The following is a 21,455-nucleotide window of genomic DNA, read 5'->3' as shown; positions in this document are numbered from 1 at the left end:
AATAGAATGGAACTCTGGATTTACCAGAATTCTACTCAAGAATACCTCCTTGGAATTGGGAGAAAAGGGCCAGTTATTTTTGTTTTCCAAGATACCATTTCTTAGTGTACCTTAGTTTCTTACTATAGCATATACTCCTTAAAGGCAGAGACTAAATCTTAATTATCTTTCCATCTTGCTAGGTGCCTAGCAAGCAGTAGGTACTCAGGAGTTTGTTATGAGAAGAATGAGAACTAGTTTTCAGTGTCTGAAAAGGATAAAAAAAATGAACAAAGCTGAGAATCTTGAAAAGGATAAAGAACTTGGTACATTGAGCATTCAGCAGTCAAATCTGGCCTCAGACACTTACTAGCAATGTGACTGGTCACTTCATCCTGTTTGCCTCAGCTTCCTCATCTGTCAAATGAGCTGGAGAAGGAAATATAAACCAGCCCAGTATCTTTTTTTTTTTTTTTTTTTTGCTGAGGCAATTGGGGTCACACAGCTAGGAAGTATTAAGTGTCTAAGGCAAGATTTGAACTCAGGTCCTCCTGACTTCAGGGCTGATGCTCTATCCACTGTGCCACCTAGCTGCCCCCAGCCCAGTATCTATGGCAATAAGAGTCAGACGACTGAATTGAGCAATCACCATAAAGAAGAACCTGAATATTCAAGTGATCAAACTCCACTTTCCCTCACCCTGTTTTTTCTTCTCTAATTCTCTTTTCTTTTTTCCTTTCTGGATGTTGAAAACTCCGTCTGCATCTGAAAAATCCTGCCCCCTTCTACCCCTCACCAGAGGTTGTTTCTTGTCTTCCCCAGCTGGGAAGAAAGACAATTCTTAGGGCCCTTTGCCAATTAGTCCCTCCTCACAAGGCAGTGAGTCCAAGCCTTAACAGAATAATTGGTACCCTACTCAACAAAGCAAGCTGTGAATCTGGAATCTGGATTTCCAATATTCAAATATTAACATACTTATCATCATTAAAAAGGTAGATTCTTTTAGGATGGTAAGTATTTACTTGATCCTATAATCTTCTTTATCTCAACTACTCTCAAATCAATACTCTTTAAAGGGTTGGGAGACATAGGAATTAATTCTTTCTCAGAGACGTCCAGGAAAAGGCCAGCTAACTCACTAAAAAATGAGAGATGGATGGACCACTTCAAGGATGTTCCCAGCAGGGTATGGGTTCCAAATCCCTCTGTAAAAAGCAAGCTTTCACATCACTGTGAAACATCTAACTGCTTCTGTGCAAAATGAAAGCAGGGTTGGTTTCTTCCCTGCAAAAAGAACAGAAGGTATATTTCTACAGGTCCTTAATGATGCTTCATCACCAATGGTGGGAAAGGGAAAAAGCCATGGGGTCTTCAGAATAATTTGCCTGCAGAAAATATATGTCATGACTATCAAAGAACAGTTGAGTGAAGATGTTGAGTGGAAGTCAGGGCCAGGGATTAGGAGAAAAAAGAATGCTCTCCTTTCTTCCCCAATATTCAAGAATGCTTGCCTGGCTTCTCTTCCAGATCAGAGTTTAATTTTCACCATTGGAGCAATGCTGGGAAGAAGGGACACTTGACTTGTGTCTGCTTTGGAAAACCCAATTTTTTGGCGTGGGACGTTTCCTTTTCTGGCTCACTTTTCCAATCTTCAGATTTATTTACATTCAGCCAGCTAAACAACTTGGGAAGAAAAGCTTCAGCAACTCTAGGGAAAATCCAACTGTTGAAAAGAATCTTATACAAGCATCAAGGGTTTGTTTCCAGGAAGCAGATGCCAGTAAAGAGGCATAATTGCTGAATCTGAGGTACTTCAGAGGGTCTAACTACTCATCACCTTTCCTGGAAAGGAATATCATAGGGTTGGTAAGTATGGGTAAGTCACTTTCAGCCCATGCAAGGGTACTCACTAGGAATCATTTTCTGATCGGAGAATATTAGAAACAGATGAGAAAAAATGGCCAGTAAGCCAACACACTCCAAGCTTCCCTGCTTGCCAAGGCAAGAGCTAAGAAATCACTTGAGGATTTAGTGCTCAAAATGCTACTGTGGTAGAAAGAAGCATGATCCCATTTGGAGGCAAGGAGATCAAAAAAACAAAAACAGTTTTTTGGGGGCCTCCGGTGGAGCCTGATGATTTGAGTGCAGGTTTCTGGGGGCATGGGGAACTAATGCTGCCAGAAGCTAAGACAGGTAGACTTGTCTGAGTGCCACCTCTGAATAAAGGTGTTAAGGCTGTGGCTTCCTTCATACTTGAGCATACAGCAGCAGCCCAGGAAACAAACCTGGGCAAACCTCAGTCATTTTGTGACCTTTCTTTTAGATGAAAAAAAAAAAAAAAAAAACACTTTTAGTATCTGTGATGGGTTTAGTATCCAAAAGTCTTGCTCCTTGGAGGTTAGGCTGGTTTTTTCCTTAAAAGGTGTTGAAACTGTCCTCAAGACCTCATTGTCATAGAGGAATAAGGCCTGGTCTGTTGGGGTAGTTCCCCCGGGGCTGGGGTGGGGTGGGGTGGGGTCTGAGTATACAAAGAGCCAGCCTGTGAAAGGCTAATCTTTCAGATTTCTGACAAAGACCAGCAGCGTGACCAACCCCAGCACAGGAAAGCTGGGCTCAGCTGAATCGAGGCCATAACTTCCATGAACCCTCTCTCCTGCTCTGAATGTCCTTCCCCTGTTATAGTCAAGTAAATCTCCTTTGGTTAATTGTTAAGTGGACCACAAGTGTCTTATTTCATTCTAACATTGAATCTGAGGTAACAGACCAGCCTGGCCAATCCTGGCCTATTATGGTATCTCTAGTGACCTCTGAGAGAGATGGATGCTCTAGATATGGAAAAGGACTCAGACTGCATTATAGCAATACAGAGAGGTAGAAAGAGATGACTTTGGGCCATATGTATTACATGTACATCATGGTTTTTAGTATTTTGTACGATCTCAGTGTTGGAAAGAACTTCAGTGACCAATCAGTCCAATCCATTCTTGATCTCAGGAATCTCCTCTACATCCACTCACCAAAAAGTGGCCATTAGTTGCTCAAAAACCTTAGGTAAGGTTCAGGTAGCTCCAGAATCAGGCTATCCACTTTCCCTTTGGGAGGCAGCCGTCCCTTAATTCAACCAAACCTCAATTTCTCTTTCTGTAATGATCTTGGGGCCAAGCCTAACTCTTCCGGACACTTGGAAAACACCCATCCTTCTGTCTCCTTTTCCCAAGGAAAATAGTCCCAGTTCTCTCAATCAGTCCCAATGGGGCAAGCTCTCAAGGCCCCTGGCCATTCCAGTTACTTATTAATACACTAGCTAAATGTTAGTTGGCTACTAGGGGGCGCCATCATGCGTCAAAGGCCAGGCCTGGAGTCAGGAAGATTTCTCCCTAGTTCCAATCCGGCCTGGGCCGCGTCCTGGCTGTGCCACCCCGGGCAGGTCACCTTAGCCTGCCTGCCTCCGTTCCCCATCCCTAAACGGACTGGAGAAGCTCACAGCAAATTGTTACTCTTCTATTTGACACGGCGAGTCGGACCCGACTAAAAACGACGGCACCACGACAGAAATGCGAGCCACCGTTGGACACAGGGCTCTCTTGTGGACGGTCCTAGCCCTCGACAGCGCGCCTCTGAACGGGCCTGACACTGCACTGGGCTTCTGCATCCTGAGCCTGCGGCACACACAGCCGCGCTGTCTTGTACTCGCAAAGCCGGTCCTGGGGGGGCCGGCACAGAGCACAGCACACGGCAGGCAGAGGGGTGTAAACTGGTAACCTCCTTCTGAGCCGGCATCCACCCACTAAAAACTTCTCCTTGGGTCCAGCCATCTGGCCAGTTCTGTGACCTCCCGACTGTACTGCCATCTAGAATGAACATCCCTCCATCTTGTCCACAAGAAGTGTATGGGAAGTGGTCAAACGTTAGCCAGGCAAACTACATGAATAGGACCTGTACCAAATCAGTAATTTTGTCCAAAAAGGAAATTCGCTTAGTTTGCTGTTCTTAATGAAGACGTGCTGGATTGTTTTGTTTTTAATCCCTACTTCCTTAACTAGTTGGTTCATCAAACATCCTTTTAAAAATATATTCTAGAATTCTATTGAGTCAAAAAAGAATCTCAATGGCTTATGGCTTCCAGCCTTCCATTTTCTTTCCTTTTCTGAAAATTAGGACCCTTGCCTTCTCTAATAATTCTATGGGATCTCTTCTGCTCTCCATAATCTTTCAAAGATGAATGACAGTGGGTCAACACTCATATCCATTGCCCAAGACAACTTTCTTCTGAACTTAAAGGCAGCTGGATGCTCACTATCTATTCCCTACTCATTTTGGGTATCAGATCCTGCCCTTTTGTTTTGACCTTTCTAGTCCAAAATATTTTCTCCTCAGCAGAGAAAATGAGCTTTAATAGTTTCAGTAGAAATGACTTCTGTCTTTGTCCTTGGCAGTCACCTATCTACCCACTGTAAGCAATAGAAGGGACATATCCTTCTATGATCCTTCCAATGTTTTAAAAAATTCTTTCTGTTACTTTTATTTACCCACTTCTGCTTATTAAGAGCTTTAACACTCCTGACAGTCTTAAAACTGTGTCATACTTTCACATTCATTCTGTTATCTATCATTATTTCTATTATATGTGTTTTTTCTATTTTTTATTTAATAGCCTTTTATTTACAGGTTATATGTATGGGTAACTTTACAGCATTGACAATTGCCAAACCTCTTGTTCCAATTTTTCCCCTCCTTCCCCCTACCCCCTCCCCCAGATGGCAGGATGACCAGTAGATGTAAAATATATTAAAACAGAAATTAGATACACAATAAGTATACATGACCAAACTATTATTTTGCTGTACAAAAAGAATCGGACTCTGAAATATTGTACAATTAGCCTGTGAAGGAAATCCAAAATGCAGATGGGCAAAAATATAGGGATTGGGAATTAAATGTAATGGTTTTTAGTCATCTCCCAGAATTATATGTTTTTTAAAGATCTAAGTTGATCAATGAGTTCCTTGTGCACATACATTTTTTTTTTTTTAAAAGACACCTTCCCTCTTCATAACTGTTCCTTTTTGTATTTCCAGAATTTCTTGAAAACTTACTACCTTTCCTGGGCTGATTTCCCCTAGAGAATTTTAGTTCATGGAATTTTAACTCTTTGAATTCTTTGAAATTTACTCTCCCAAAACATAGCCCACAACTCAGTTCATTCCAAACATTCTTTTCCTCTTTCAAAAATTCTCTAAGACGGAAAATATTTTTTTTTCCCCTAAAACTCCCTAATTTCTACCTTCTAAAAACCTCATTATAGGTGAGAATGAAATCTGGGAAAAAACCTTCCCTTCACTGGTTAACCCACCTTGAATGAAACAGTCAAGAAGCTAAGCAAGGAAATATTAGGAATTCTTGGGGAGGGGGAATGGAGAGAAGAGAGAATGAGAAAAGCAAAGGAAAGGGAGGAGACAGAGGCAGGAGGAAAGAGGAGGGAGGAAAGGAAGGATTGAGAGAGTATGAGCAAACTCTAGCAGACATCCAGATAATTTTAAGTCTGGTGACATGATCCATTCTGATTTTGCTTCTTTTGGGCTTCACCTTGTTCTTTCCCTGTTCCTGCATTGCTTCAAATGAATGTTTTCTTAATATACAAAGTTACTGCAACCTCTTTCTTCCTTTGCCTAGCCTGCTCCTTTTGAAAAAGATACCCCATCCAAACATATTAGAAGTATCTCTGCTACAGAAGCTTCTTAAAATGCCAATGGGAGCATTTTTAGGATAAGGCAGAATCACTATCCTTTAGATGAAGAAGATGAAGGAAATCCTGACAGGTGTTTAACAAAATTACATGAATAAGTGTCTAGCGTGTACAAGACGCTAGGGATAAAAAAAGACATAAGATGAAATACAATTCCTGCCCTCAAGGAATTTACATTCTCCTGGGAAGGATAGAAGCCAGTACAGAATAACTTGAGGATAATATTGACAACCAGTGGAATCAGCAGTAAGGCTTTTTTCAGGCCAATGACTTTCATTGAAGTATCAGGCTCTTGCTAACCATGATGATCTCAAAGAGTGTATCTGAAATATGGCTTCTACCTCAGGGAATCCACAAAGTTTTGATTTCTTTTCTGCACTAAGGCATCGTGATCCACAGTCACATGCATTCCAGTTCTGTATATACCTTCTTGCAAAATGACAAGTCTTGGAAAACTAGTCAAACCCTATCTCCCATGGAGACAAAGTATAAGAGGAGAGAAATTCTATCAAGAGGACAGGTCTTATGGGACAAGGTACAACTTTTCTTTTCAAAGACTCTAGAGATCTCTAATCCTTGTTTTTGCGATTTTTTTTTTCTTCTAAGTCACTAGAAAGATTCCTAGTCTAAACTTCAAGAAAAGTTATAGGAAAAGACAGCTGAGAAATGTTTAAGCAGGCATAAGACAGTGCTAAGATCCAGATAGAGCAGGAATTTTGCTGCAGAAGCAGTGATGATCAAACAAAAGAATAACCAATCTATTTAAAAAGGCATCCGCTGCTCTGCCAAAATGTAACACGTACAAGGGAGCCGATTCCCATTAACGCAGCATGAATTACATTCACAGGACTCCATGGGTGAATAGGGATTCTCGTTTCCAGTTGGATCCCTTCGGGTCTCACCTTATATAATTTTTAGAGCTGGATCTGGACCCTCTTCTGACTCCAGCCTGTTCTCTAATACAGACCAGCCAGGCCCTGGCAGGGTCACAGTCCAGCAGGCTAAGCTAACTGGAAACTCACTCATTTCCAGGCCCCTCAGCCCAGAGACTGTTCCGTCAAGGGAAGTCGGACTCATGCTTTTTCTGCCTCGGTCCCCCCTCCCCCTCCTTCTGGCCCAAGTTTGTAGGACTCCACCCAATAGCCCCTGATCCTCCCAGAGGAGGTGGGAGGAGCTAGCACCAGGGCCACAGTGGGGGCGGAGGTATGGAAAGAAAATATATTTAAGATGAAGGCTTTAGAAGGAGGGTTAAGGAATCTCCCTCAGGAACTCAAGCTTTGTTGGGGGACGGAAGGGCCTTGAAAGGAAAAGAAAGATCACTAGATGAGAAAAAGAGCACTGAGGGATAAAAAAGGCTGAGAGCCCCCTGAAGGCTCTGAATTGCTAGAGTTCTGAGCAATCTTCAAGAGTTGACTTGGAGAGCCCCCAGCAGCCCCAGATCAAATGCCGACCATGACTCTCTGCTCTCTGGCCTGGGTCCTCGTCTTGACCCTAACCCTCGCCAGTCAGCCTGTGTGGCTACAGAAACCCCCCAAACGCAAGACGCCTGCCCAACTCAAGGCTGTTGCCTGCTGTGAGGAAACCAGGGAACTCAAGGCCCAGATGGCCAACTTGACAAGTCTGCTGGGGGTGCTGAGCAAGAAGCAGGAGAGCGACTGGGTCAATGTGGTCATGCAGGTGATGGAGCTGGAGAGCCACACCAAGCAGATGGCCACCCGCCTCACCGAGGCCGAGAGCAAGTTCTCCCAGCTGAACAATCAGATTGACATGATGCAGCTGCAGGCAGCCCAGACTGTCACGCAGACCTCGGCAGGTAAGGAGAGCGCTTCCCCTCCCCAGCCAGATTGTTCTCCCAGTCTCTCTGGACCCCCCGCCCCCCAGACTTCACCCACCCCTCTTCACCGGGAGGTCAGCCAAATACTCTTGCGTTTCTGTTTCCTTTTAAAAGTTTCCCCCAAACTTCACAGCTCCCCCTTGTCCTCCCACCCTCATAAGGCAGGAAGGTTCAAACGTGACTTTCTCGCTACTGAGGAGGGAGGCACTAGGGCCAAACTGCACAGCACTCAGTAAGCGAACCCGTCTCCATGCCCAATGTCGCCTCCTTACAAATGGACGTGGTCCACAGAAGAAACCAGTGATCCTCAGGCTGCCATTGGCTGTCCTGCCAGTGGAGACCCAGGACCTTGGCTTTTCCTGCCCACGCTGACTAGCACATAACCAATCAGACAGAGCCAAAGCTTCTCAGAGCTAGTTTTTCGAATTCAGAAGGGACTGGAATGAAGAAGTTTCCCATGATCTTCTACTCCTGTCTCTTCCCTAAGTTCACCCACAAACTAAATGGGCGTAGGGCTAGAGGGGAGGGTTTATGTGGGGACCTACCCCATCATCCTCACCCCCCAAAGAAGTGTGCACTCTCTATAACATGTGAGATGCTCTTTGTGAATTGTTTTGGCGGAAATAATCCAAGATTCCACTGCCAACACCCTGCTGATCAGCCTGAATTTTCGCTTTGCCGATCCTTGAGAGTCAGAGCTGCACTCCTTCTCTGGGATCTTATACAAACTCCTTCCTGCTTAGTTCCTGCCAAAACTTGAACCCTGATAGAAATATGTTTGAGAAATAAGAGTTACTTCCATGCCACATAGAAGTGGAATAGGACTTTAGTAGCATTTGTTTTTAAATGATCAAACAAAAATGATTAGCAGTTTCTATTTGGCTCAGTCTAGCTGATATTCAAATTTGTTAGATGGTCAAATTTGTATTTGTTAGAACCAGAGAGTTTTTATAGTAGATACTTATTTGCAAGATAACTATGGTTCTGTAGTTTCCTATCTTTCCCCTATACCAAGGGAAATTATGGCTCATTATGGATGAAAGGGCAAAGAAAGATTTAAACTTGCAACAAGAGGCTAACTCTAATGAACAGGTCACTGGTTTCAATTTGGCTCAAGAAAATATTAAGATGAAAGAATCTTGCAAACTTGTAAAAATGGGTCAACCTGCAAAAAGTTATTTCCAAGCATCTGCATCTTGTACCTGCCTTTGGGATTACCTATGCATCTTTAGGCCATTTTATGGAAGAGTAAATACTGATCCCACCTGTAAAATGAAACCAGGTTAGTGGAGCAATCTGAAAACACCACTTTCATCAGCTCTTCCTTTCTTCTAGTTCCTTAAAACTCATTCTGCTAGCTGTATCCCCCAGAAAAAGAAAGTCCCCCCAGAGGAGGCTCCACATCAATCAATAATTACTTCTTCTCTGGAATTCCTGAGAGAGGAATCTCACCAATGTCAGGGAACTTCCCCCCCCAGTGCCATCCCTTCTGAGATAGCCTTCTCCCTACGGTCTTACTTGTTTAGAGCTAGATATTATATGTCTCTCCAAATTGCGAGTCCCTCAAAAGCAGGTCCTATGTTTTTTGCCTTTCTCTGTATCTGCAGCACTCAGTACTGTGCCAGACAAACTACTTCTTCACTAAACTGACAAAACTATAGAGGGTGGGGACCCCTTCTGGGTACAGTGGGAAAATAATTCCAAAGTGGAGAAGGGGCCAGTAAAGACTGACAAACCCACAAGACTCCCATTAGTCTAGTTCTCCTCATAGAAATTAGAGAAATACTAAAAGGAACAGCTTGCTATCCAAGGAAAGATCTGGAGTGTACCTTCCTTGGGAATCGACCCCATTGACTCTTCTGCCAGGTTTCTGGCCTCTAGGAGATTTCCTATTTTATTCCCTCTGCAGACTAGAGGAGAGATTCATGGGAATGGTCACCTTCTTGGACAATATACCCATTTGTTATGCAAGGTAGCCAAACAGACCGATATCATTTATGTAAAACTACTCATTTATATATGAAATGTTGTATACATGCATACATACATATTATGATCTACCCTCTTAATGCTTCTCGTCCTCTCTTGGGGTCTTGCAAAGGAGACAACAGAATGACACTCAATGCATCCCTAGGGCCTGTGGGATTTTTAATCGTGTCAAAGGCCCCCGGCTTCCTCTATGCTCTTCTCAGGGACCACTGCCTTTCCCATCTTCTCAGGGACCACTGCCCTTCCCGCAATGCTCTCAACTCTTGCCCACACTGAAAGGGGGATGGGGAGCAGATACAAAACAAAGTGAGTCACATGAGCAACATCTTCAAGGACAGTCAAAAAAATCACTTTCATCAAGGCCAGAGGAGGTCGATCCTTCCAATGCTTTGCAGTTTCCATGTTATTAATAATGCTGCCCGAGTGGCTCTCAAATGGTTAACCTGAAGGTGTTTTCATTGTGGCCTAAGAGCCTGGCATTATTAAAGATGCGAGAGAAATTAGAGTATTAAGTGGCTGAGAGATTAGATTTTAAAAGAGCGTGAAATCCATCTCTTGTAATTATGGCCTTGGTTTCCATTAGCAGTTACCCTCTACAGAGGGCAGATGATGTAGGACACAGGCCCTCCTGCATAACACGGGCTGTTCCACGCCACTGAGGCCCTTTCCCTCTGAACCAGTCAAGGATGCACACTTTTGTAAACAAGAGATGCATCTTGCCACTGCTCCACTTATTTTGATACTGAATTCACTTGGGAGAAATTTTCCACTTTGATGCTTAGAACATTTGAAAATCTGATGGGAGAGATTTGGCATCTTAAAGTCAGTGTTTGTACTTAAAAGATACACTTCTAATTCAAATGCATTAAAGGAATAAAAACTCCTCAAAATAAAAAAATTGTGGGCTTTGGCCCCAACTAGAAGCAGTCTACGGAGTACGCGCAGTTGCACTGCAGCCACTCCAGGAGAAACATAACTTCCTGGCTCCATGCTAGGAGGATCTGTTTAGTGGGAGAATCTGTTATTAAACAGCTGCGTCTGTGGCCCTGCTCAACTGCCAGTCATCTATTTCGGAAGGTTTTAAATCACTTGTTTGAGTCTACTGGTAATGCTGCTAGAGGGGAAAATCCTTTGTACATCAACCACCAATATGGACCAGGGCTAGGAACTGGATCTCTTTCTTCACACAGGGGATTTGCAATCAGGAAGCTTCTTCTATCAGTGCAGGTCAGCACCTTTTTGGCAGCTTAGAGAATTAGTTGCCTAGAGCACTAATGGGGAGAAAGTGACTTTAATCCCATTCACACAGCCCATCAGTGGGAAATGGAAAGTCAGGCCTTCTTGCCTCCAAGATTAGCTCTCTGCCCCCTTTGCTAAGCTGCCTTATCACCAGATCACACTTAAATCAACTGAAAAATTTTTCCCCTAATGCCAATGTGAATCCCTTTGTTTTAAGTCCAGCCTTATGCTGACCTGCTCATCCCTGTGGTTTCTGCTCTACTCTCAAACAGACGCTGTCTACGACTGCTCCTCACTCTACCAGAAGAATTACCGCATCTCTGGGGTGTATAAGCTGCCAGCTGACGAGTTCCTGGGAAGCCCTGAACTTGAGGTGAGCCTCTGAAGCAAGTTACTGACATTTTCCTTCCTCCCAAGTTCCCACCTCAGCAGAGAGAAACCGCAGACATTATTCACACCTCAGAGAGGGAAATGAAAGAAATCTACTAGGAAGAACAGCAACAGTATAAAACCAAGCCAGTGGACCTTCCTGTAAATGCCCCCAAAATGCGATTTCTTGTCCAAGACAAGCCACAAGGGCCTTCTGAAAGACCTAGACACCACTGCAAACCCTGAATATGAATCACTCATTTTGTGTGTGTGTGTGTGTCTGTGCCATCCTGTCCTCCACAGGTTTTCTGCGACATGACAACTGCAGGTGGGGGCTGGACCATCATCCAGAGACGGAAGAGTGGTCTCGTCTCTTTCCACCGTGACTGGAAGCAATACAAACTGGGCTTTGGCAACATTCGTGGGGATTTCTGGCTAGGGAATGAGAACATCTACCGCTTGTCCAGGCGCCCAACCACCCTGCGGATTGAGATGGAGGTGATTATTGGAACAGGTTCTAGAAGTAGAGGGAAGGAGCACAAAACAGGAATCCGGGATGAGGACAGGGCCCAACCTGTCTCTGCTCAGTGAGGCCGGGCTATGCTTATCTTTTGGGAGAGTTTATTCTGGTCAAGGGAATTGCTCCCTTTAAGACAAAATCACATATGTATAGCCAGAGTACTGCCCCCCCAAGATCCTCCAAGATGATGATTTATGTTTTTACAGTCATCCTTATGACATGGCTGAGCAGGGAAGGGCAGCAACTGATTATGAGCTACATTCCACAGACAGGGTAATGAAAAACAGAGAACAGAGGCTAGCTCAAGGTCATATGCTGAATCCGGTAATAAAGCCAGGTCTAAAACCTAGGTTTCCTGACTTCCAGCTAAGGAAGGAGCAGAGATAACCAAGTTTTCATAGATCCTCTGCTAGAAAAGATATAAGTTAAGAAAGAAGACACAATGCTAGGACCTCTTAGCAAAGGGTAATTGGTAAATTTCCTAAATGGGACTCTTCTCTTTCCACCAGGACTGGGAGGGTGACATACGCTTTGCTGAGTATAGCCACTTCACCTTGAGCAATGAGTTGAACAGTTATAGAATCTTTGTGGGGAACTACAGCGGCAATGCCGGGCGTGACGCCCTCCTGTATCACAACAACACAGCCTTCAGCACCAAGGACAAGGACAATGATAAGTGCTTGGACAACTGTGTCCAACTCAGAAAAGGTGAGAAGGGAAGGAAGAGAGGGCATCCTGACTGAAGGTGGTTCTAGCTGGGCAGAGAGAGTGACATATTATCACTGACATTTGGATTGAGTATTTTCGTTATAGGCTAAAATATGTTTTTCTGTCCTTCTGTTGTTCCAAATCAACATGACATAAAATTGGTACCATATATCACCTAATGTCAAAACACTTAAGACCAAAGCCTTAAAGTTCATCCAGTCCAGCCCCTTCATTGAGACCCAGAGAGAAAGAGAGGTGATCCTATTTGATAAATGACACAAATTTATTAAAACTGATCTGTTTCTTCTGACAGGTGGATACTGGTATAATTGCTGCACAGACTCCAACCTTAATGGGATTTATTATCGCCATGGTGAGCATAATAAGCATATGGATGGCATCACCTGGTACGGCTGGCACGGCTCTAGCTACTCCCTCAGGAAGGTGGAGATGAAGATCCGCCCTGAAGACTTTGTACCCTAAATAGCAGCTTGCACTACAAGAGGGGTGCAGAATCCTAGGAGACAAAGGCTGGGGGTGGGCAATGAGGTAGTGTGGTAGGGGTAGGGAGGGGAAATCAAAGGGAATCAAGCACCAATGAAATCACTCATTTCAATGAGAAAAGTACAAACCTTAACAGGCTCAAAGAACCCAAGCACCAGTGTCACATAATCAGTACCAGCAGTAGGGACAGCAAATAGGGAGAGACATTTAAAATGTCTTAGGGTATTCTTCTCAATGGGTCAGAAATAGCTTAGCCTGTGCCTTCGGACACAGCAGCAGCTCCAAAGACATCCTGTGGTTAGTCTTTTCCACGTGATTCTTGTTTCAGGAGAAAGTAATTGGGAGTTTATGGCTTGCACTTTCTCCAGGGCCAGGATTAAGTGAAGACAGAAAACAAATCTCTTGCTAAAATGAACTGTATTATTTCAAACCACAGGAGAAATACCAAAGGCTGGGGACAGAGTGAGGGTGGCAAAGAGTTCTATTTCAAAATCCAATGAAATTGCTTTTGGTCTCAAAGATTCTTTAACTGAGTAATTGCTCTGTTGAAGGTGAGCAAGCCCATGTCTTAACTGCTTAAAGGAAACTCCAGGGTAACAGGGTCTTGCAATCAAGAGTCTCAGCATCTCACCTTCTTGTTCTCAGTCATGGCACAGTTCAAAAAGGAATGAGACACAGAGGGATTCTAGTTAGGAGTCAGAGGCATGGGTCACTATTAGAATCTCTTACAAGACTAAATGGGAATAAGGAAACTGCTAGGTACGTGGGCTGCTGGTGAGGAATTACACCACAGTCCAATGGAAAACAGAGCAAACTGAGCCTGGAAAATTTATACAGAGATTCACTCTTGTTCTTAAGAACCATGTAGCAAGAAATATAGTCAGAGAATTTTAAAATTAGAAGTAGACATATTTCTTTTAGTAACTTAAAGCTCCACTAGAACCCCAGTTTAAATGTTCCATAAAGCCATAGTTTTTCTATCTTTATCTCAAAATTTTCTACAGTATTTAGTGCATGTGCATATGCACACATGTGCGCGCGCGCGCACACACACACACACACACACACACACACAAACTCGGAGAAACATACTGCTTTGATTTAGGACTTCATATTGCAGCGGAGCTGAGCAAAGAATACTATCAAAAATAACCACCAAAAATTATGGAACCTTTATATCAGAAAGAGAAAGCTTAAATCAATTCACTGTACTTAAGTCATTTGTAAATAACAAGTTTGGTTCTCGGATGTAGTCTTTGTTTTTAATTTAAATATTACTGGATTGGAAACACTGTTGAGCAGTTAACAGGTTGAAATCGCAGTATATTTTATTATCTTAGGTAGGCAGGAATCTGAAGAATGAACTCAAATTCCTTCAGAAAAGACTCACTGCCTAAAAATGTTCACAGTTAACATATCTGTTTTTGTTCATTTTGTAAGAGAAGGGATCAATTGGAGGCTTGACTAAAAAGAGTAGCTGAAGGACAGAGAAGGGCGATATCAAAGCTTGTACTGTATATAGGCATTTGACTTTGTAAAATCTTTGTTTTGTGTTTTAAATGTCCAATGTTCTTCTGTCTCTACAATAAACTTTTGAATCCACAGTTTCTTTAAATTTCTAGTCACTATCTGTCCAGTGCATTTACAACACAGCATGACATAATGCCTTCAGAAAAATCAGAGGCTTCAATAACAACTAGCACTTAGTTTGTAAAGCATTTTATAAATATTCCCTCATTTGAGTTTTGCTTATCACAACAACTCTGGGAGGAAGATGCTATTATCGGTTTTACAGTTGGGGAAACTGAGGCTGAAAGAGGTTCGATCCCTTGCTGGGGTTACTGGGTTAGGCTTGAACCTGGGCCTTTCTGACCCCAAGTCTGGAGCCCTAAGCCCTGTGCTGCGGAGGACAAGAAAGGGCCCAGTGTGCTTCTGTCCCCATGGGTGGCAGACACTGACAAAAGATCAGCAATTGGTACTCCTAGATACTGTTTCAGCTGTTGGTCTCTTGTCAAAATTCCTCACATCTGTCACCACTTTGTCTCAAAACAGATAAGCCGAGGAAGTTAACTATACACATGGACAGGGAGGGCGTCTTTCCCTAAAAGCTGGGTCTAGAGTGAGGAGGCTCTATCTGCCCTACTGAGCTGCCGTTTTCTTCCCTGTTCCTTAAACATGGTTAGCTTCCAACAGACAGTTCCCAATGCTCTCTCAACATTGCCTGCATTTAAGATTGGAAAGATAGGGAATTCAAGCCAGAGATAACAGTGGGTTGCTAGGAGCTGAGGCAAATAAAGAGAGCAAAGAACTAAACAAAAAGAAAGTTTGGCTTCCTGGAAAGTGGACACTAAAGAAAACTTCCAAACATAAACAATGGGTTTTGCACAACTACATGGAAAATTTCAGGGATCAATAAGCAGACCATCCCTTTAGGATAAGATGGAAAAAAAAAAAAGGGGGGGGTTTGGAAAGAAGAAGAGGAAAGAAGAAACTCTATTGTTCAGGATCCTTGTATAAATGATGGGCAAATCTCCCTTCTTCCTTCTCCTCAGCATGTCGCTAGGACTGGGACAGGAATGCTGTCCTGTGCGGTTTGCTTTGATATGTGGGAAAAAGTTCCTCTTAGGAAGAAAAAGTACTTTGTTGTTAAATTGGAAAAATGTTGCCAATCCATTAGCCTGCAATGGGTTCTGGATCTTTAGGAGCACCTGGAGTCTGTTCCAACAGTAACATTTTCCCCTGACCAGCCATCTCTAAAGGTTTCTTTCTTTTCTCTTCTTTGAGCCTGAGACTTCTCAATCTCATCCTGGCTCTTGGGCGCAATCCCAAGCCTGAAGGGGCCGTTTCTGCCCTGTGCTTGCCCCTCGTTAGGAACACTGGTGGCCTCTGTGCTCCCAAGGGGGGAGAGAAGGGGGAACCAGCATGTGGTGCCTGGCTTAATACAGACACCTGACCTGATTACAGCACAGAATCCCATGCTCATTTGACCAATCTGCCTCTACCTCCCTGGCAGCAGGGACACCACATGTGAATAACCCATTCTTTCCTAAAAAATTCACGATGGGGGCGTGTTCGCAACCCACACGTGTCTTCCCAGATGGCCGACAGAAAAGGTGACCTCTCCGAGAACAGAGGCAATTTCCCCGGCTGTGCAGCCCTTCCTAGCCCCGGGCTGCTGGCTTCAGTCTGCCTTCCTGTCTGGCCGCTTGTTTTTACTGAAACCCCAATCAGGAGAGTTCAAAAAGAGGACGACTTGTCAAGAGCTCCAGGTGGCAGGCACAGGGTCACCCTCCAGCGTGGAAAGGGATCCCGGGTGAGAGTAAGAGGCAGGGCCACCATCACCTGTGTGCAAGCTGGCCCTTCTCACCGGGCCCAGGTTTGCTGCCATGTGAAGCACCTGCTACATGACAGCCCGGGACCTCTGGCTGGGGACCCAGGAGAGGCCCAACGGCAGTTCCTGTTCTCAAGGAGCTTATGTTCTACACAACTGCTCTTCTCTGTTTTGTTAGAAAAGGTATTTAATGGATGTTTATTAAGTGGAAAACGAATCGAATTTCCTGTGAACTATGTTGGTCAGAATGACTGAGTGGCTTTGATTTATTTTGTCCTAAGCCCCCACAAGTGCAGGGTTAGTTCAGTCTACGGGTCGCCTTTCGAACTCACTGTCCTGGTCATGCTGCTGACTATAATGGGAGAGAAGTGCGCCAGGCGGGTGTGACTCAGACCAACGGGTCACCAGCGAGGGTGGCTCCAGCGGCCACAGGGAGAACCTGGGAGCCGGAGCCTAGTTAAGGCATCCGCACACCAGACCAGAGCCAGGGTCTGAAAGGATGGCGGCACAAGTCAGAAAAGGCCAAGACCGCTCTGCAATGAACGGAGTCTGAAAACAGGAGCTCTGGCCTGAGGAGCTGGGGAGGCCTCAAGGACCCTGAAAGCTTTCTCTGTGCTCAGACCACTGTTTTCTGCCGAGATCCCGTGTCTCTCTCTATGCTGTCTGTGACTCGGCGTCAGGAAGACCCAAAGGATCTGGGGCTGCCTGGGCACATGAGGTAAGCAGGTGAGGTGGAAGGGGCCCAAGCTAGCCCAGGAGCCGGGGCGGTGCTTCATGGATGGGCCCCCAACCTGTCTGGCTCCTGCCACACCGTGCATGGCAGATACACCCCCAGGCTCAGGAAGAAGAGACAGGGTTACCTTGAAACAAGGGCTATCCCCTCGTGGGCGAAGGCTGCTTTTGAAAGCCTGCCCCTGAGGAGGTACCTTCTTTGGGACAGAAGGACCGCACCTCTGCCTTCCCTGGCCTTCTCTCCGTCCCCCTCTCAGAGGTCCATCCTCTAAGCCAAAAGGAAAGTCCTCAACCCCCCAAAGAGCCTCCCGAACGAAGCAATGACGACGCCCAGCAGAGCCCAGCTCCTCCCTGTGCTGCACGAGCCAGCAAGAAGAGCTCAAAGGGTTTGTCATGAAGGGACAAAGGGTGCCTGCTCCCCAAGAAAACTTCCTCTGAGCAGCTGTCAGTCTCAGGACACGAGGTGCGTGGGCAACAGCCACCCAGGGACACGAGTCCAGACCTCCAAGGGCATGGGACGGAGGAACCCACATGGCCGGGCTAAGAGATGCAAGCCCACCCTGCCCTGCACGGGAGGTACCAGATGATGGGGTGGGGACCACATGGCTCCTTCTGCACTGAATGAGTGAGCGTCCGCTCCCAGGGACCCTCTGCATGCCCTACAGCTCCTCATCCAACCAGCAACACATGGAGCCCCTCGTGCTCGGTCTTTCTGAGGCGGCTTTGTAATTACTTCCAGACACATTTCATCAGTCGGCAAAAACACACACTGGCAAACAATGGGAGCCCAGGTGCTGGGCAGGCCCCAAATTACAAATCTGTGGGAAGATGGGTGAGCACCATCTGCAACTTGGATGGGCACAATGCAGTGTCAGAAGCCCTGAAATCACTGAAATGAACGGGCATCAGGGCTAAGTGCGAAGAGGGAACAGAAGTCCATAAAGCACGTTCAGGGCCTACCTGATGAGAGACTCGAGGATGGCGGGGCTGGGGCCCTTCTGGAACTCCAGCTCCTTGTAGTGTAACGCTTTGGCATAGGCGCGGCACTTGGCCGCTCGCTCACCCAGCAGCACGATGCCATTGTCATCTCGGAGAGGCAGCGGACCCTGGAAGGAAGACACAGAGTGTCAGAAAGATGGCCAACATGGCTGAGGGATAACTGGGGGGCCCTTCCCAGGGGGTGGGGGTCCTTCCTGGAGGGGGGGGGGTCACCCACCAGCCGGCTCCTTGCCACGCTTAAATGCCCAATGGAAAAGCAAGGTCTCACCTTGTCACTGTGCTCCATGAACTCTGCCAAGTTGAGCAGGGTCTGTGTGACTTCAGCAATGTCCTGGGATGTCAGGGCCAGTTCAATGCTTCTGATGAGCTCATCCTGCTGGTCTTCGTTCAGCTCGGACCAGCAAGACACAAAAGCAGCATTAAAAAGATCCCTGGCAGGGAGAGAAAAGGGCATCAGAAAAATCCGTTCCAAGTTTATTTGCTCTTGGCGTCCCTGAGGGACGTACGTGACAGATTGGATACAAGGCTGATGGATGTGGATGGAGAATGGGGGAGGACTATTTCCCTTCTTCAGAGACATTTCTAATTATCATTAGATGAATCAATGAAGAGAGGGGAGAAAAGAGCTTCCGGTATATGGGCTGTAGTCTTCAAAGGGAATTCACAGAATTCTCAAGGGCCTGGAGGGACCTCAGGGTTGGGCTGTCAATTCCCAAATCCTGAGGATCAGGAAATGAGACATATCATCTACCGCTATTTAAAAAAAAAAAAGACAGAACCCTTGGATGGTTTCAAACAAAGCAGCAGCCAGAACCCAGGAACTTGAGGTACTGGAATCAAAATCCAAACCCCCAGGATCCAAGAGGATCACCGAGCCCTCTCCAATGCCAGGCAGCTTCTTAGGAGGCCTTGGCAATTAGGAGACTTCTACTTGAAGACTGAACTATTTACACCTCCAGGATGGGCCTGCTTCCTGCAGCTAGCCTTTAATCCTATCAGACAGGGGGGCAGAGGTGGTGGTGGACAAGAAGTGCTTTCAAAGTCTTAGGCCTTTTTCTGCAGCCAGTGTGAGTGATTACCTCTATGGCAACCAGTAAGAGATCAAAGAAGGACATCTGAGGAACTTTGAAGGACTCTGATGCAAAAGAATTTTGAATTCTGCAAAAAGATCACCAGGGATGAGGATGTAGAGAAATCAAATGAAAACATTCATTTGAAGAAAGAAGTCAGGAGAATGATGGTGACCTAAATAAAGGAAATAAGATTTCCTGACTCAAAGGTCTAGGGTGGGAGTTAAGCCAGATGGGCTTATATGATACTGTGAGCAGCAAGGCAATATGGGACATGAGCTAAGTCTGAAAAGCCAGGGCCAGAGAATCCTCAGCAATTAATTATTTTTTAAGCTTCAGAAACAAAAGAGAAGAAACAAAGTCACTGTTCAGTAGCAGAGAACATACTCCAACTCCAGGGGGATGTGGTTAGTTATGGCTCCTAAGAGACAGCAATGACAGCAGCCACTGAGAAACAGGAAGCCCTGCCCCAAAGAGTCTGGGATGCGCCCACACCCCACCTAACAGGGGAGTCTGAACTGCTGCCCAATGGGGGAAACAAGACCTTTGCTCCCCATCCTTGTTTTAGTCTTTTTGCTTTCTTTTTATCTGCCCCACCAGTAGAAAAATTCAGAAATGTTCCTCTCCTTTTTCATTGACTTATTTCCATGGTGAAGAAGTCTGACCATGGAAAAAAAGCCTCCTGGCATTTCATTTACAAGCTCTGAGTCCAAAGGGAGCCTTTTCCACTTTGTCCTTAACGCTCAACAAGGTGGGGAAGTCTCCCTTCCATGCCCGCCTTACCTCGCCATAGGGTTGTAGGCCTGAGCCAAGGCCCAGCAGGAGCGGAGGGACGGAGATGAGGAGTCCTTCAGCAATTCCAAGCTCAGCCGTCTCAGCCACTCCAGCCAATCATCCTTGGAAACCCTCCTGGCTGCTCCCCAGGCCTAAAATGTCAGTCAGTCGCACAAAGTCATATATCAGTGTCAAATATGTACCCATTTATTTAACAATGATTTCTTCCCTAGACTTGTAAAGCTATACCTTTTGTGGTGGTGGTGGTATACCTTCCACCTCTGGAAGCTATAACACCACCACCTCTGCCCCCCTGTCTGATAGGATTAAAGGCTAGCTGCAGGAAGCAGGCCCATCCTGGGGGTGTAAATAGTTCAGTCTTCAAGTAGAAGTCTCCTAATTGCCAAGGCCTCCTAAGAAGCTGCCTGGCATTGGAGAGGGCTCGGTGATCCTCTTGGATCCTGGGGGTTTGGATTTTGATTCCAGTACCTCAAGTTCCTGGGTTCTGGCTGCTGCTTTGCTTGAAACCATCCAAGGGTTCTGTCTGTTTTTTTTTTTAAAAATAGCGGTAGATGATATGTCTCATTTCCTGATCCTCAGGATTTGGGAATTGACAGCCCAACCCTGAGGTCCCTCCAGGCCCTTGAGAATTCTGTGAATTCCCTTTGAAGACTACAGCTAGAGTTGAGTCTAAAATAGAGACTTATAATTCAAGTCAGAGGAAGCAAATGGCTATAGTAAAAAGTTAATTTTAATAACTATTCTATGCGAAAAGTCATAAAAATCAGCAATCTCTGACTGGTGGACAAGGAAGACCCAAAACAAGGATCTTCCAATGAGAATGTTAAGTTTTCTGCAGAATGAATTTGGAGAAGATCATCTGTGGCTCTATCAGTGGAAATCATCAGGCAGTGAGCACAGACCTCAGAGTTAGGCTGGCAGAGGCAGAAGCCAAAGCACTCTTGGGTCCTGGTCCCCAGCTTCAATTTTCAAAGTCAGATCACCTGCTTAACAAAAGGCAGCCACAGAGGAAACCTGGGTCCCACCTCCTAAATAGTGATCTTTGTTATTGCTTATGTAACTCTTACCCATCTTTTTTGGAGGGGGAGAGAAACACAGGATTAATTTTATTTAAAAAAAAAAAAAAGTTGTAATTTTTAATTTCAATTTCAAATTTTTTTCCTTCTCTCTTTCTGTCCCCTCAAGAAGACAAGAAATATGAATCTCATTATACATATGAAGTCATACACAATTTAGTCAATTTAGCAAGAAAAATAATGGGAAAACACTACATTTCAATAGGTATTCTAGAGTTCATCAGTTCTTTCTCTAGAAATAGACAGCAGTTTTCATCATAAGCCTATGTATGGTGTGTGTGTGTGTGTGTGTGTGTGTGTGTGTGTGTGTGTCTGTGAGTGTGTACACACACTTGACCCAATATTCTTTATTCTTAGACTAAGGTGAGTTACTTTTAAATCTCTACCCACAGGACAACTTGGAGACACCAAAGACCAGCGAACTGGGTACCAAGGTCACAGCCCAGCAGCCAAAGGGGCTCTGAGCCAGCTCCAAAGTAGGGTGGCCAGTTGCCTGGATGGAAGGTCAATGCTCCAGGCTGGATGACCGTTTCTGGCCTGCGCCCATGTCTGGGCCCCTGCTGT

The 21,455-nt window shown here is 45.2% G+C and overlaps 2 protein-coding genes across 3 annotated transcripts in view; one reads left to right on the top strand and one right to left on the bottom strand.

Moving 5' to 3' along the window:
* MTOR (mechanistic target of rapamycin kinase) overlaps window positions 1-21,455 on the bottom strand; it is a 105,494-nt gene that overhangs the window by 52,720 nt on the left and 31,319 nt on the right. For both annotated transcript variants that reach the window (XM_031962867.1, XM_031962868.1), the window contains exons 26-28: window positions 19,804-19,946; window positions 18,219-18,381; window positions 17,912-18,057 (exon numbers count right to left, since the gene is read on the bottom strand). In XM_031962867.1, coding sequence (XP_031818727.1) covers window positions 17,912-18,057; window positions 18,219-18,381; window positions 19,804-19,946 — 452 coding nt within the window. The remainder of the gene's footprint in view (window positions 1-17,911; window positions 18,058-18,218; window positions 18,382-19,803; window positions 19,947-21,455) is intronic.
* ANGPTL7 (angiopoietin like 7) lies at window positions 7,169-12,989 on the top strand. Its single transcript, XM_012545569.3, has 5 exons — window positions 7,169-7,538; window positions 11,060-11,160; window positions 11,460-11,654; window positions 12,186-12,384; window positions 12,698-12,989. The coding sequence occupies exons 1-5, from the start codon at window positions 7,169-7,171 to the stop codon at window positions 12,865-12,867; spliced, it is 1,035 nt and encodes a 344-aa protein (XP_012401023.1). The 3' UTR covers window positions 12,868-12,989.

The sequence above is a fragment of the Sarcophilus harrisii genome, chromosome 3 (genome assembly GCF_902635505.1).
Source record: "Sarcophilus harrisii chromosome 3, mSarHar1.11, whole genome shotgun sequence".
Classification (NCBI taxonomy): domain Eukaryota; kingdom Metazoa; phylum Chordata; class Mammalia; order Dasyuromorphia; family Dasyuridae; genus Sarcophilus; species Sarcophilus harrisii.
The sequence above is the reverse complement of the archived record's forward strand: the minus strand, read 5'-3'. Positions and strand labels throughout refer to the sequence as shown.